Raw genomic sequence first — 12798 nt, 5'->3', positions numbered from 1 at the left:
CACCAGGTTGAAAAGGTTGTATCATTGATGAGGGGCCAAACCTGTAATTATAAACAATTTGAAAAAAATGAATAAGCTGCAATGATTTTCATGTTTTATAAATGGGTTGGGCCAACCCAAGATCTATTGGGTTTGGGCACAATTTCAAAGAAAATGACATGACCCAAACCCAACCCAACCCTAGCTTAACTAAGCCTCTCAAACAGAGGGTCAAGGGGACCCTGCCCAGAGGGCTCTCTGCAGGAGAGGCTTACACCTACTTTGTGAAATCTGGCAGGGAAAGGAAGGATATTCAACCCCAAAATCACTAACAAATTATTTGAAAATCAGCAAGATATGTACAAAAAAGACTGAATAGACAGATTCATTGGCAGTGCTGATGCACACCCTCATGACCCAAATTTTTGAGCAAAAAGCTCCAAAAATGATTGAAGGAGTCCGCTTTGAAGGTCAAAGGAATCCTGAAGGATATTGCATTGCTCTGAAGATCCGTTTTTGAATTTCCTGTAAAATATGCACAATTGAATTTCCTATCTACAACAAAATGCAACACTTGAGTGGCTATACACCAGGAAAAATCAATTGTCACCAGACATCAGGTGACATCAAACAACAATGGCTGTCACTTTCTTCCAGATGTGGTGCTACAACAACTAGGCTAAAATGGCCCCTTTTCTTCCTACAGGGGGCTGTCTATGCAGTCAACTGTGCAACTGGTGTGTAGCTCAGTGGACTTAGGCTGATGTCCCATGTAGTCTAGTGACAGTTTATCTTTCCTGTTGCTAAATTTTTAGGATCTGCAGATATCTACGGGTTTGCGGATCCAGGATCCACCAGGCATGCTGGTTGCACATCCTTGTTTACATTTCTTCAGGTTTTTTTATTTTTAAAACATTAGTACAGTGCAAATGGTTTGGATTGAGGAGATGAGACCAGTGCCAAATGAAAGCTGAGGTCCAGAAGTATCTTTTGGCTCTGAGGCAGGTACACAGGACCTGAGGGGGAGGCTGGCTGAGCCTTACTGTTTCCCTCCAGCCATTGGTGATTTCTTCCCCAGCCAAAATCTTTTGACATTACACACAAGTCCCTGCCTGCGGGAGGGGCGGCTTTGTGGCCAGCCACAGCAAGCCTCCCACCAGGGGGGACTTGTGTTAAGTTAGAACCCAACCCAACTGGTGAAAATTTTGGGTTGGTTTTGGGCAGGCTATTCTCTAATTGGGTTGCCCAAGAACCCAACTGTGACACTTCCAACAGTGAAGTTGGGGTTGGTGCAATGGTAACACTTAATAAGTTGGGCTGAACCAAGACCTTTTGGGTTATCTCATGACCCAAAACCAACCCAACCCAACCTAGGATCACAGTGGGTTGGGTTTGGGCAGCATATCTGCAAATCTTCCCCAGCCCAACCTGGCATAAACATCAGGTTGGGGTTGGATGCCGTTTTTGACCCAAACCCACCCTGACTTGACAGTCTACTTACAAAAGATTAGGCCAAAAAACAATTTTATTCATATTGCAAGTTTTGTGTGTTTTGAATAGTGTGCCATATTTGACATGCTTATTAGAAATGGGGTATAATAGGGGGGATCACAATAGAATTTCAAAAGCCATTTCAAGGCCTTTAAGAACAACTTGGATTAAAAAATAAATAAACTGTCCGTGTTACTTGGCAATCAGAACAACTTCTAAATTTTTAAGTTGTTCATAAAGGCCTTAGAGCAACTTCACCACGGGAGCTTTCCGCGGTGCTAAACCTACTGCGGCATCCACCGGGCGGGAGCTAAACTTGGCTTTCACCAAGCCCCAAGTGCAGTAGTGGTTGGGGGTTTGGGGGTGTGTGCATGTGGGGTGGTGAGATGTCAACAAAAGTTGAGGTGTCATGGGAGCTATTCAGGAGCTCAAGTGTTGCTATGTTTGATGTTAAGGTTTAAAGCGTGCTTTTTGACTGCTCCCCATAAGGACAAAGATTTTAGAGTGGCGTGACAAGACCGCGGACACTCTTCCAACCCAACGACGGGAAGAGTTTGACAAAGGTCACCCAGAAAAACAACACACTTTCCCCCAAACGGGTGTGGATTATTTGTCAACAGTTGCAGTGATATGTCGACGGCTTGGATAGCTTGGAGGTGCATCGTCACAATCTCGTCCCAAAAAATGATGTCGGCTGTGATCATCTCACGACCGCATTTTGTCGAGGCATCAATGCTGCACAAGGTCTCATTGTTAATTGTTAATGGGAGCTTGAAAGCAGAGTGAGCCGTTTGACCTCCGTTGAGCAGGAGCGCTGCCACCCCCGTCGATGTAACAAGCACACATTTCTTCTAGTTGATTGTCAAACCATCAATTAAACTATCGAGAAGAAAAGTTTTACCGGTCCCGCCAGGTCCATCCAAGTAGAATGTTTGTGGCACTTGGTTATTGACCGCATACATCACACCATTGAAGAAGACTCGCTGCTCCGGAGTAAACATCATTTCATTCTTCTCCAAGCGGGCACTGATCGCGGCGAAGTCGAAAATATCTTGCGCTCCATCAAACATCTCCATCAGGAATTGATCTTTACAGGAAAGCTTCAACCCAACGGACTGGAAACAAGACATAATGTTGGTATCAATATTGGCACATCTATTCTGGGACACGGTCTCAGCTTCCCGGAATTGGCGAACATCTTATTCTGGAAATTGCGGGGCCCGGAGAGACATTGTAGCCCGGGACACTGTCTCAGGATCCCGGAATTGGTAGTATTCCGGCAACGTGTAGGCCTCGGAAGGAATAGCATACCAACCCGGGAAACAGAAATAGTCTCAGCTTTCCGGATTTGGAGGACATCATCAGCTTCACATTCTTGCAACGCACACAGACAATGGAGGGGAAAATAGTAACTTGATGTTGAGAAACATAATAGGGTCGGAAAAGGAATAAGGCGAGGCGAAAGTCGTGGTCAGTTGAGGTTGGGGGGAAAAGTATAAAAGGATACGGCGTCTGGGGTAGTTGAGTTCACCACTTGGCTCTTGCTCGGCGCCAATTGCTTAAAGAGCCAAGTGGTCCAGGTCATATTGTACCTGTAATTTTATTTTACAACTGGGGGAAATGCTGCCAATTTTTTTTTGTGGTGTTCCTGTCGGTCCGCTTAATGTTAAACCACTAATTTATGAGTGTTCGGGTCAGAGACACACTGTTTCCTCCGACCTTTGTCCTCGTTGGCGGGGGAACTGAGTGTTTCCTGCTCCTGCCACTGGGAGCGGAGGATGCCGCGGCCGGGTATTATTGGCTGCTCCGATGCGAGTCTGTTGCAATCTTATCCGAGACACAAGTATCTGATTTGTTCTGCTCTTTTGAGCCAATAGGTTACACATGTACATAGTATGTTTATATTGCACGGGTTTCAAAACGAGGAGGAAAGTTCAAGGGACAGGTTGGGTGGAATACAATATTGGCATATGGGTTTTCGTTTTGTCAGTCAGAAGTCCTGCTAAATAAGTTGTTGTAGCAATATATAAAGGGTGAATCAGGCAGGAGATGAGAGGAATAGGCTAGTAATGACAAGAGGACGATAATGTAGGTCAGTTGAGGATGATCAATCGAGCATCCCAACTAGGCTGGCTGCAACGAGGATGTGATCATGCTATATTGGATCGCTCAACTGCGAGTGTGTGAGACAGGCAGGTTACGACAAAAGGGCGACGTTCAAGGACTGATGTGATACTGATATTCAGAGCTGTGATGAGGTTATGGACTACAGTGCGATAGACTGGCCCCACAAGCTTGAGCGAGAAGGATATAGATAATCATCTGAAAAAAAAAAAAAAAAAAAAAAAGATTTAGCAAGATGTAGGATGGAAAGCGAGAGAAAGGGATGGTAGGTGGGACTCACGACAACGACGAGAGCACTGAGGGCGATCATTCTGGTGTTCTTCCACCACATCTTACGCCTGAGGACTTGGCTGCGCTTGCGGAAAGCGCTCGATTGGGCGCTGAGGTTGTCGGTCTTGTCGAGCAAGAGTTCGATGCGCTCGCCCCTGTTCAGGATTTCGCCGACGTTCTTAATCATGATATCCTTGACGTTGGCGAGCTCGGATCGGGCCAGATTGATCTGTTGGTTGGATCCCGAGGGTTGCAGATGGGATTGACTCGGGTCGGCTGCTTGGAGGTTGTAGCTGGTCAGCAGACCGACTAGTTCGGTGTTGAACGCCGTCAGTCCGTAGGGTGGTGTCGAGGGGAGGTCAGATCGAGAGTACTGGTTGAAGAACTGTGTGGAGTGGGTATCAGAGAATCGATCGGCTCGGTAGATATTCACACTGATTTCGGAGATTGTGCACGATAGGAAGACATACTTTGCGCTGCAAGTCGTTCAGGAAGGTGAAAGGGATTTTGCGGCCCAGAGACTCCTCGGACATGCACATGAAGACGACATCGTGGGTCTTGATGTAATGGCTAGGGCATATGTCGATATATCAGGATCGATGGTCTATGGTGCCCGTGTAGTCTGAGGGGCGACGTACAAGAGATAGTCGTCTGCAGCGTAAGTGAGACGGGAGTCATTCGGCGGGATTTTGGACAAGATCGTAGAGCTGGCTGGACATGTTCGAAAGACAGAACGGGGTGTTGAGTGTGTAGTCAGTGTGTTCCGGGCTCGGCAGGCGGGGGAGACGGACCTTTGGAGAAGTTCTTGGTGGAGTCGATGGTGTGTTCGGTGAGGATTTTGGTGCCGTAGGCCACCAGCGCACAGAGGATCATCGTGTCCGGATCTGTTGATGCCTGGATCCTTGCCCTTGTACTCACCCGCCACATCACGCAGCCATACTCCAAATGTGGAGTTTGTCCACCCACCCTGGAAGTCGGTCGGAGTTGGGTGGCTGCCGCGCACGGCCAGGCGCAGCGATCTCCAGCCTCCAACCCGACCGAACCTTGTCTTCCTCCGAAATTCGAAGCGACGGACGAAGCAACCAGCCAGCTATCCATCGTAAGAAGCATGGCCTTTCTTCGCTTGCAGCATGCGTAAGCGCTGATCACTCGCTCTCTTACTCAAACACAGCCCAGCCAGTCTCAGTAGCTCGCCAGCAAACCCTCAGCCCACCACTCCCCACCCACGATGGCCACACCGAGCGCTGGACCGGACGATACGGATAATGGATCCAAGGAGTCATTCTGGGAACTAGCCAAACAAATCCAGGCGACACGGAAGCTAATAATCACATCGAGGGCCGAGATCGAAAAGAGTAAATCCGAAGGGGCTTACCTCCTGAAGAAAATTGAAGTCTGTAAGCAGTACGCTAAGGAGCTCGACCAGATCCACTTCAAAAATAAAAAAATAGGAGATAAATTAAAAAAAAAACTCACAGATGCAGGGCATGTAAGCAGAAACTAGTCATGATCCACAGCTACAAGATAACTGCTTGCTGACTTTCTTTTTCTTCTTTCTTCTTTCTTTCTCCTTTCCAGACTCCTGTAACCAAAGAGACAGAACCTGCGAAAGCTCGACGGAAAGCTCGACCGGCCCCAAAGGAACCCAAATCAACCGGTATGGGTTGCTACTCGAAAGCGGAAAGGGCTGTTATCTTGGGGGAAATAGAAAAGTTCTGTGTCTCTGAGAAGATCACAAGCAGCCACCTCTGGCTCAATCTTTCCCAGCCACGAACAGCGTCTCAACTGATTTCGAATCTGTCGGCCAAGTTGCCAATGAGAAAAGATGAATCAATTGTCAAAAAACTGCAGGAGCTGTGCCAGAATCCAGACGGGGTTGCTGAACGTGCAATTTGGACCGAAGAAGAAGATGTGACTCTGATCAAGGCTCTCAACCAGGAACGTTTTGTCTTGATGGATGGTAAACGGGACCACGAGAGGGTGATCTGGTCTCAAATTGCAGAGTATTGCAAAGGAGAGGATCCTTCTTTCAACAGGAATGCTTTGCAATGTCAAAAAAGATGGTAAGTTTTCATTATTTTCATCCTTGCTATGCTAGCTTGTGGGTTTATAAATTTTCTTGTCTTTCTTTCCAGGCGTTGTCTGCATGTGAGAATTCAGAATTCGGGCTACTTCCCACAGTTTTTTCTTGGTGATTGGCTTACCCTGATCAAGAAGTGAGTACTTTAATTTTTGACTGTTTTTCTATCAGATTTTGCTTACTTTCTTATCTTCTACTTGCAATCATAGGCTTCAAGAAAGAAACTTTCAAGGCAAACGTGCGGGCAGCTTTTTGTGGAAAGATGTCGAATTCTATGTTTTCAACGCAACCTACCTCCAAAAATGCTGGGATAAACTCTCAACCAGATACAAAAAAGCCGATGAAGATTGTGAGTACTGCTTTTTTTTTGACTCGCATCCAGCTGACTGACAGATATCTTTCTTTCAGTCGAAACATTCTTTCAGCGTACGATTGATGAGCATGCTGACGCAACCAGTGCCCAACTCAACAAGAAAATCTACGGTGGTGGCCACCATAACTTTGCCGTCTTGGATCATCTCGGGAAAACCACCAAACGGAAGGGATACAAAGAACCCCCCCGATACTAGCTCTTGTCTCCTCTTCTCTCATTGTTGCCATCCTCAGTTGAACTCAACGTGGTCCTTTTTATGCCGTTATTATTTGTTTGATACACCATAAATTTCTGGTAAAATGGGGCCTGCTTGAACTTTTATGAGAGAAAAACACTTGGAATTTGAGGCACATCCAGACTAGCGGCAAAAGTCGTTGATCTGTTGGATCGGCTTTGAAACCGAGATGAGCAAGTCAAGTGATCCTGAGAGGAAAACCGAAGGAGGCGGCAATCGGCTGAACCCATGTATGTAAATAGCTGAGTTGAACGCATTCCCATCACGATTGTCAACCCAAATCACCCATCGGGATGAGATGGAAACTAGTGAGTTCTGATCGTTTCTTAGACTCAACCCTTCATGCGCAATCACTCGACTCATTTCTCATCCTCATCTGTGATCCGACAACCAGCCAACGACACATCTGGTCACTCTAATTTCCACTTTCCATTCTCCGAGGACTCCTTCTTTCTTTCCTGATCGAACAACGAATGGCGACGAGGAAGAGATCTATCACCTCGAAACGGGAAACTCCCGTCTTGGTAGCTGCCCAGGAAAACGGCGGTGGCAGAATACGACGTTGCCCTTACACGTCGCCACATGACTAGGTAATTTACAATCCACACTTTTTTTTTTTCAAAAATTGTCGGATTGCCACAGAACTGAGTTTGATTGTTAGTTTGGCGAAAGAACAGAGGGAGATTCATATCGTGATTGGGCGGCGCCGGAACTTGACCAGAGTCGATGGTAAATTGCGGGTGTTTATCAACTCCGAATCACTGTCGGGCTTCAAAACGCAGTGCTCAAGTCTTCCAAAACGAGTTGACCCGTAGGTACCGATAAGAAGCTTCCACAGATTATCCAACTTACTCGCACGTGGAATCGCTGTTCATCATGGCGGTTGACTCCCTATTGTCAAGGAGGTATGCCATCTAGCTTTTTTCCGTTGTTTTTGCTGAGGTTGACTTTAAAATATATTTCAGGTATCAGAAATTCTCTTTGCGCTCGTGGATCAGTGAAAACTTCACTTCCGGCCCAACATACGTATGAACTGGCTGTGGTTCCGATCACTTCAATAAGCATGACGACGAAGCATACACTCACCTAATGTGAACGAGTTCGCGGACAAGCATCGCAAATCCAACATGGCAATGGTTTACTTAGGGCTACTTGATCAATTGGCAAGCACGCCTTGAAACCACCTCTTGCCTCAGTTCGAATACATCCAAAATTGCGAAGCATGGAGGTAAATCACCAACATCCATCAATCTAGCCTGATAAAAAACTGATCGCAATTGAAGTCATGTTATTCTTAGATCAACTCATCTCATAAACTCATCTTGACCGAAGTGACGCCGGACAACATCTATGTACGCGGAGTTCGGCCCTGTTGGACCCAGCAGAAACAGTGGCTCTTCTCAGTCCGTTTGTCTTTCCCAGGTAAGACAGTGACCCATGCCTGACGCCGAATCCCCAACGGGGACCGTGAACGGCTGTCCAAGATCGCTGACCGAATCGAGGTCCTGAGTCTTAGAAACGAAGCCGCCGATTATGATCAGGCCAACTCGGGGAACAGCAGGCCTAACTTTAGGATGGTAGAACCGATGTGGCAATGGACTCAGGGTATGGTGAGCCGGGTGCGCGTCCCTTCATCCTTGATAGGCCCTCTGACTCAACTTCGCCCCTTCATCTTGGCTTGCTTCTCTGCGTAGCCATTTTCAGAATTGGTGGAAATCAGTCAAAACATTCAAGAAAAACAGAAGCGAGAAGGTTCTCCATAAGACCCAGAGGTCTCCACTCGTGAACAAGTGAAAGCTTGGAATGTAGTCAGGAGTTCAAGGACTAATTTTGGGCAGTACTACCGGCTTTCAGGTAGGACATGATCGAGTAGAGCCTGCAATCGGCGATCGATCGCAAGTTTGCGACAGTTAAAGGGATCACGACAGTGAGGAGCCTCCATTTTTCGCCGAATTGCTGAGATAGATGCTCATCGGGAAACGGAATCAAGGGTGGCAAAGTCGGATGCTTCGTCCGCTCCCCTCACCCCATTCACCTTCCGTTCCCTAACTCCCTCCCCTCCCTGACGTCATGCGGAACATGTGAACACAACCAATCAAAAGAAAGAAGAAAAGCGTCCATTTCACAGCAACCAAACTCTTATCTGACGAACAATAACATCCACAAAAATTTAACTGGTTATATGAAGAGATGTGGACAAGACTGTTGGTGTAAGCTTTAAAAGTGGTGATATGTGTCGGCTTCTTCGCATTCCTCAACGTCAAAAGAAGCAAAGAAAAGCAACCTGCAGGACCAACCGAACGGGATCCCAATGTATAAACACATAAATGTATATTTTTGTAAGCACATCTGCAAATAATTTTTGAAAAAAAAAACGAACCAAAAGAGTAGGTAGGATTATGGTGGATGGAGATATACAGCTGTAACCTGAACTCGTAATACAAATTATGTACATATACATCACAGATAGGTTGAGTTATTTTAGAGGGGATTCGGGTTCGATATACAACAAAACCTTTGAAGGATGTATGTAGGGATTAAGCTGATAAGATAGCGCGGCTTATATATAAGGAGAGGAGACGGGCAGTTATAAGTCAAATGAAGAAGCAAAGTTTGAAAGCGATGGTAGTTGTACAAGCTAAGATAGGGTGGATATGAAGGAAGTGTCGATCATCATCAGGTCCTCAAATAAACAAAACCACAAAGACCGAAAACAAAACAAGGTGAAATGTAAGCATATATAGGAGAATAAGAGGGTTAACTATCGTGGAATAATATAGGTCATCGGCAGAACACGAGAATAATCAGCTACAAGCAATCGGGAAAAAGAATATCTCAAAAAGCAAATCGTCGATGTGTGTGAGTGTAAACAGTTTTTTTTTGTATGTGTATTCACAGAACTGGGGCTTTTTTCGATTTTTTTGTGTGTGTTGTTCGTTTTTTTTTTTTTTTTGGAGGGGAATGGAGGAGATAAATGATATTCAAATCTTGTGATGGACGTGTCGAGAATGGCGGACGAGATCGGATCGTTGACGAAAAGCCCTGGAGCAGTTACCAATGTCGCACTTGAACTTCGGTTCCTTATGTTCATGAATACTATCAATATGATCTAGCAAATCCGATACAAAGAAACAAAGCAGGGAACCCGAGTGAGTTCGTTTGTTTTATGGTATGATAAGGGGAGAAGAAGGACTGACAATTAAGCCGATCGTTCCGTGTAAACTTAGCCCCACAATGAGGACACTCTCGATTAGCGGGAGCGAGTCTCCGACACCTGCCGCCGTTGTTACCGACCCTAGGATTCCGATTAGGAGTCTTCTTGTTAGAAGCAGGCTTGGCAGTTTTCGAGCCGGTGGTGGTAGTCTTAAAATCAGACGCCCTGGCCGTGCTGAGTGGTTCGTCGTCGGTAGAGAGCATCCTGACATCATGTTGGTTGTTGTCCGGGGGTAGGGCGAAGGAGGCCAAGACTGGGCCTTCGGTGGTCACCGAGCAGATAGGCTGGAGACCATTATTGATCTTGTGGTCGGTGGATGGTAGGGTGTCCAAGACAAACTTGGAGCGTGTTGGATCAAACCGGTCGTTCTCCTCCTCGGCCTCCTGATCCTCACCCGGCCATCCCATCCTCGCCACGTTCTTTCTTCGTCCTGGTTCGTTCACCTCGGTCTGATTCCCATGACCAGCAGCGGTGAAATCGCATGTGCCGGTGCCGCTGAGATCGAACGTTGGTTCTAGAGACTGATCGACGGCTGGTTGGAAGCGCGAGCTTGGGACAATGTCTCCCTCCGATCGACTTCGCTCGTGTCCACGGTCATCTCCGAACCTGGGCAGCTCCCAATGGCTTTCCTCACCCCCACCCCATCGGAGCAGCTCGAATGAGTCTGTGGGAATATCAAACGCTTGGGGAACTTGCCAGTTGCTGTTGGGCTCCGAGCTCACCGATCCGCTACGCGAGTCTCGCGAATGACAGCCGAGTAAACTGCTCCTGTCGAGTCCTCTAATTTGCCAAAAAAAAAAAAAAAAACAAGAATCAAGTCAGAAAACTGAACAACGGCATTGTTTTTTTGGGGGGGAAAGAAACTAAAGAGTTCCAAGTGGGAGAGGTTGCAAACGCCTGCATCTTTTGCGTGGTGAAAGGTGGCGAGGGAGGCGAATAGATGCCGTTGCAAGGTATGTCACATATCGACTGACACTTACTCCGACATGAGTATTCAAGAAGCCCGGGGGCAAGTGCTGGAAGAGGGCGCAGGTTAAACCTGAGAGGGAAATGGGATCTCTCGGTGGTGTGTATTATGTAAATAGTATATCGAGGGTGTTGCTCGGCTTATTTATGCGAGGAAGAAGAAGCTAATCTAATCTGAGGTAGATGTATGATGATCTGCAATCATGAAATCTAGAAGATTGTGATTTTGGCAGACGGGTTCTGTTGTTGATACGTATCTTGGGAGGCAGAAAAAAGAGAGCGCAAGGAAGAAGAAGAGGATGAGGATGAGAAACACAAACTTTGAGGAGACTGTTTGAGTGAGTTCGAGAGAGTTTGTGAGATAGGAAGCATGGAGAGGGGGTGGTGAGTGGGGGTGATTTGCGGAGAGTTGTTGGTGCTGCTGGTGAGAGTTGAAGAGGGAGTGGTTGGATGAGCTTGAGGAGCGGCAGGAGGATGCTGAGCCAGGAGAGAAGCTGGGCAGTGGTTGGTTTGAGAAGAGGTTGATGGGCACCTGGAATTCGTAGCCGAGCAGTGGGGGTGGTGGGTCGAGTGGAAGCTGGTTTGGATTGCTGCTGCAGTTCAAGTCCGGCTGGCCGAAGGGGTACTGGTAGTTCTGCTGGCTCTGGCTCTGGTGGTGCTGGTGGTAGGCGTGCTGGTGGTGGTGGTGGTGGTGGTGGTGGTGGTGGTCCTCGTCGGGATTGGAGGAGGCCACTAGTGCTGGGTTGGTGAGGCCAAAGGACTGCATGTTGTTCTGCCAAGGATGAAGGGTGAGGTGATCAGACATGTTCGCGTACGATTTTAGGAGAAGACGAGGGTAGATCGACGCAAAAGTAAATTGAAAGGGACCCAGCGCAGCGAGGGAGGAAGAAGGAGCCAGCAGTTATCTACAGTTTAATCGGGCACATTCACCTGCGGCCTTTACTTATTTATATCCATCCGCCAGCGGTGGGAGGCATTCAAACGGCGTCAGGAATGATACATATCCATCACAAACAGCCACAGAACCAGAGATTTGCGCTGTCAGATGACTTGGCCGTGTCAATCAGCCGCCAGAAGAGCAGTCGGCACGCGAAGCTATCAGAATACTCTTTGGATCGAAGCTTCTGCCGGGCCACGTGCAAGAACAGAAGCCTGATGGGCATGAGGGTGCCGGCGGGTGGAGTATATGTACAATTACAGCCAAGCGAAGAAGAAGAAGAACGAGGAGAGGGCTTGGTGGAGTGAGCTCACACTAGAAGCTTGCGGTTATCGGTGGGCGAGGGGTGGAGGGGGAGGGAAAGTCGATATGCTTCAAGCCCTGGCGGATGTATGGATAGTATGTACCTGGTGGGTGGCACCTCTTTCTTGGTCCGTAGTGCAGTCTCGGCTGGCCTGGGTAGGGTTGGGAGATCTGCCGACGAGTGAATCTGGCTGCTGCAGATCGACAAGGCCGAGAGAGGGAGAGGGAGAGGATGAGGATGAGGATGAGGATGAGGATGAGTAGGGAGGTGGGTGGAGTGATATCCTCGAGAGTGGGCAATCGTGAAGCTTCTGGAGGAATATAATATGTATGTTTTCAGCGCGACGAGCACTGGTGATCGGCCAAGAGGAGAAGAGAGTCGGATTGAAAAACTGGCCGGGCACTGCTGCCGAGAGGAAGAGGCTCTTGTGGAAAACGAGCAGGAAATACGCGAAGATGGATTGGGTGACAGCTGGAGGCCGGACACGTTTATAAAGGGATGACGTAAATAATTACGGTCTATGTATGTATGTATGTGTATGGATCAGTGTGAGGCCAGTCGAGAGAAGTGTGCGATGATGTCAAGGAGGAGGAAGAGAGTGGAATGTTGTGTGCCGGGGTGGGAGGGTACAGTGCCGGGGAGAGTGAGGAGGAGGAGATCGAGAGAGTGGGTTTTTAATATTCGGCCAGGGGAAAGTGGAGGCGACATCCCTGGGGAGGCGGAGGGAAACCCAGCAGCTGGCCTGCCGAACATCCGCTTCCAGCTCGGCAGCGCTATCAGTATCAGTATCGGACATGAAGAAGAGAAGAGGAAAGTTTCGAACGC

The 12798-nt window shown here is 47.7% G+C and overlaps 4 protein-coding genes across 4 annotated transcripts; 2 read left to right on the top strand and 2 right to left on the bottom strand.

Annotated features, from left to right (window-relative positions):
- Positions 1-3729: 3729 nt before the first annotated feature.
- On the bottom strand, positions 3730-4737 carry PtA15_16A208 (uncharacterized protein; the record flags this gene model as incomplete). The annotated part of the gene is made up of 5 exons (XM_053163876.1): positions 3730-3792; positions 3875-4249; positions 4335-4434; positions 4503-4575; positions 4656-4737. 5 exons carry the CDS (start codon positions 4735-4737, stop codon positions 3730-3732), a joined length of 693 nt encoding a protein of 230 aa, XP_053027857.1.
- A 355-nt stretch (positions 4738-5092) lies between these two features.
- On the top strand, positions 5093-6513 carry PtA15_16A207 (uncharacterized protein; the record flags this gene model as incomplete). The annotated part of the gene is made up of 5 exons (XM_053163875.1): positions 5093-5261; positions 5343-5353; positions 5443-5927; positions 6154-6293; positions 6353-6513. The coding sequence occupies 5 exons, from the start codon at positions 5093-5095 to the stop codon at positions 6511-6513; spliced, it is 966 nt and encodes a 321-aa protein (XP_053027856.1).
- Positions 6514-7774: 1261 nt separating this feature from the next.
- On the top strand, positions 7775-8315 carry PtA15_16A206 (uncharacterized protein; the record flags this gene model as incomplete). Its single annotated transcript, XM_053163874.1, has 4 exons — positions 7775-7780; positions 7851-7955; positions 8037-8162; positions 8247-8315. The coding sequence occupies 4 exons, from the start codon at positions 7775-7777 to the stop codon at positions 8313-8315; spliced, it is 306 nt and encodes a 101-aa protein (XP_053027855.1).
- Positions 8316-9533: 1218 nt separating this feature from the next.
- PtA15_16A205 (uncharacterized protein) lies at positions 9534-11537 on the bottom strand (the record flags this gene model as incomplete). The annotated part of the gene is made up of 4 exons (XM_053163873.1): positions 9534-9661; positions 9750-10546; positions 11053-11375; positions 11466-11537. 4 exons carry the CDS (start codon positions 11535-11537, stop codon positions 9534-9536), a joined length of 1320 nt encoding a protein of 439 aa, XP_053027854.1.
- Positions 11538-12798: the final 1261 nt, after the last annotated feature.

The sequence above is a fragment of the Puccinia triticina genome, chromosome 16A (genome assembly GCF_026914185.1).
Source record: "Puccinia triticina chromosome 16A, complete sequence".
NCBI lineage: Eukaryota > Fungi > Basidiomycota > Pucciniomycetes > Pucciniales > Pucciniaceae > Puccinia > Puccinia triticina.
This window is presented reverse-complemented; position numbering and strand designations above follow the sequence as displayed.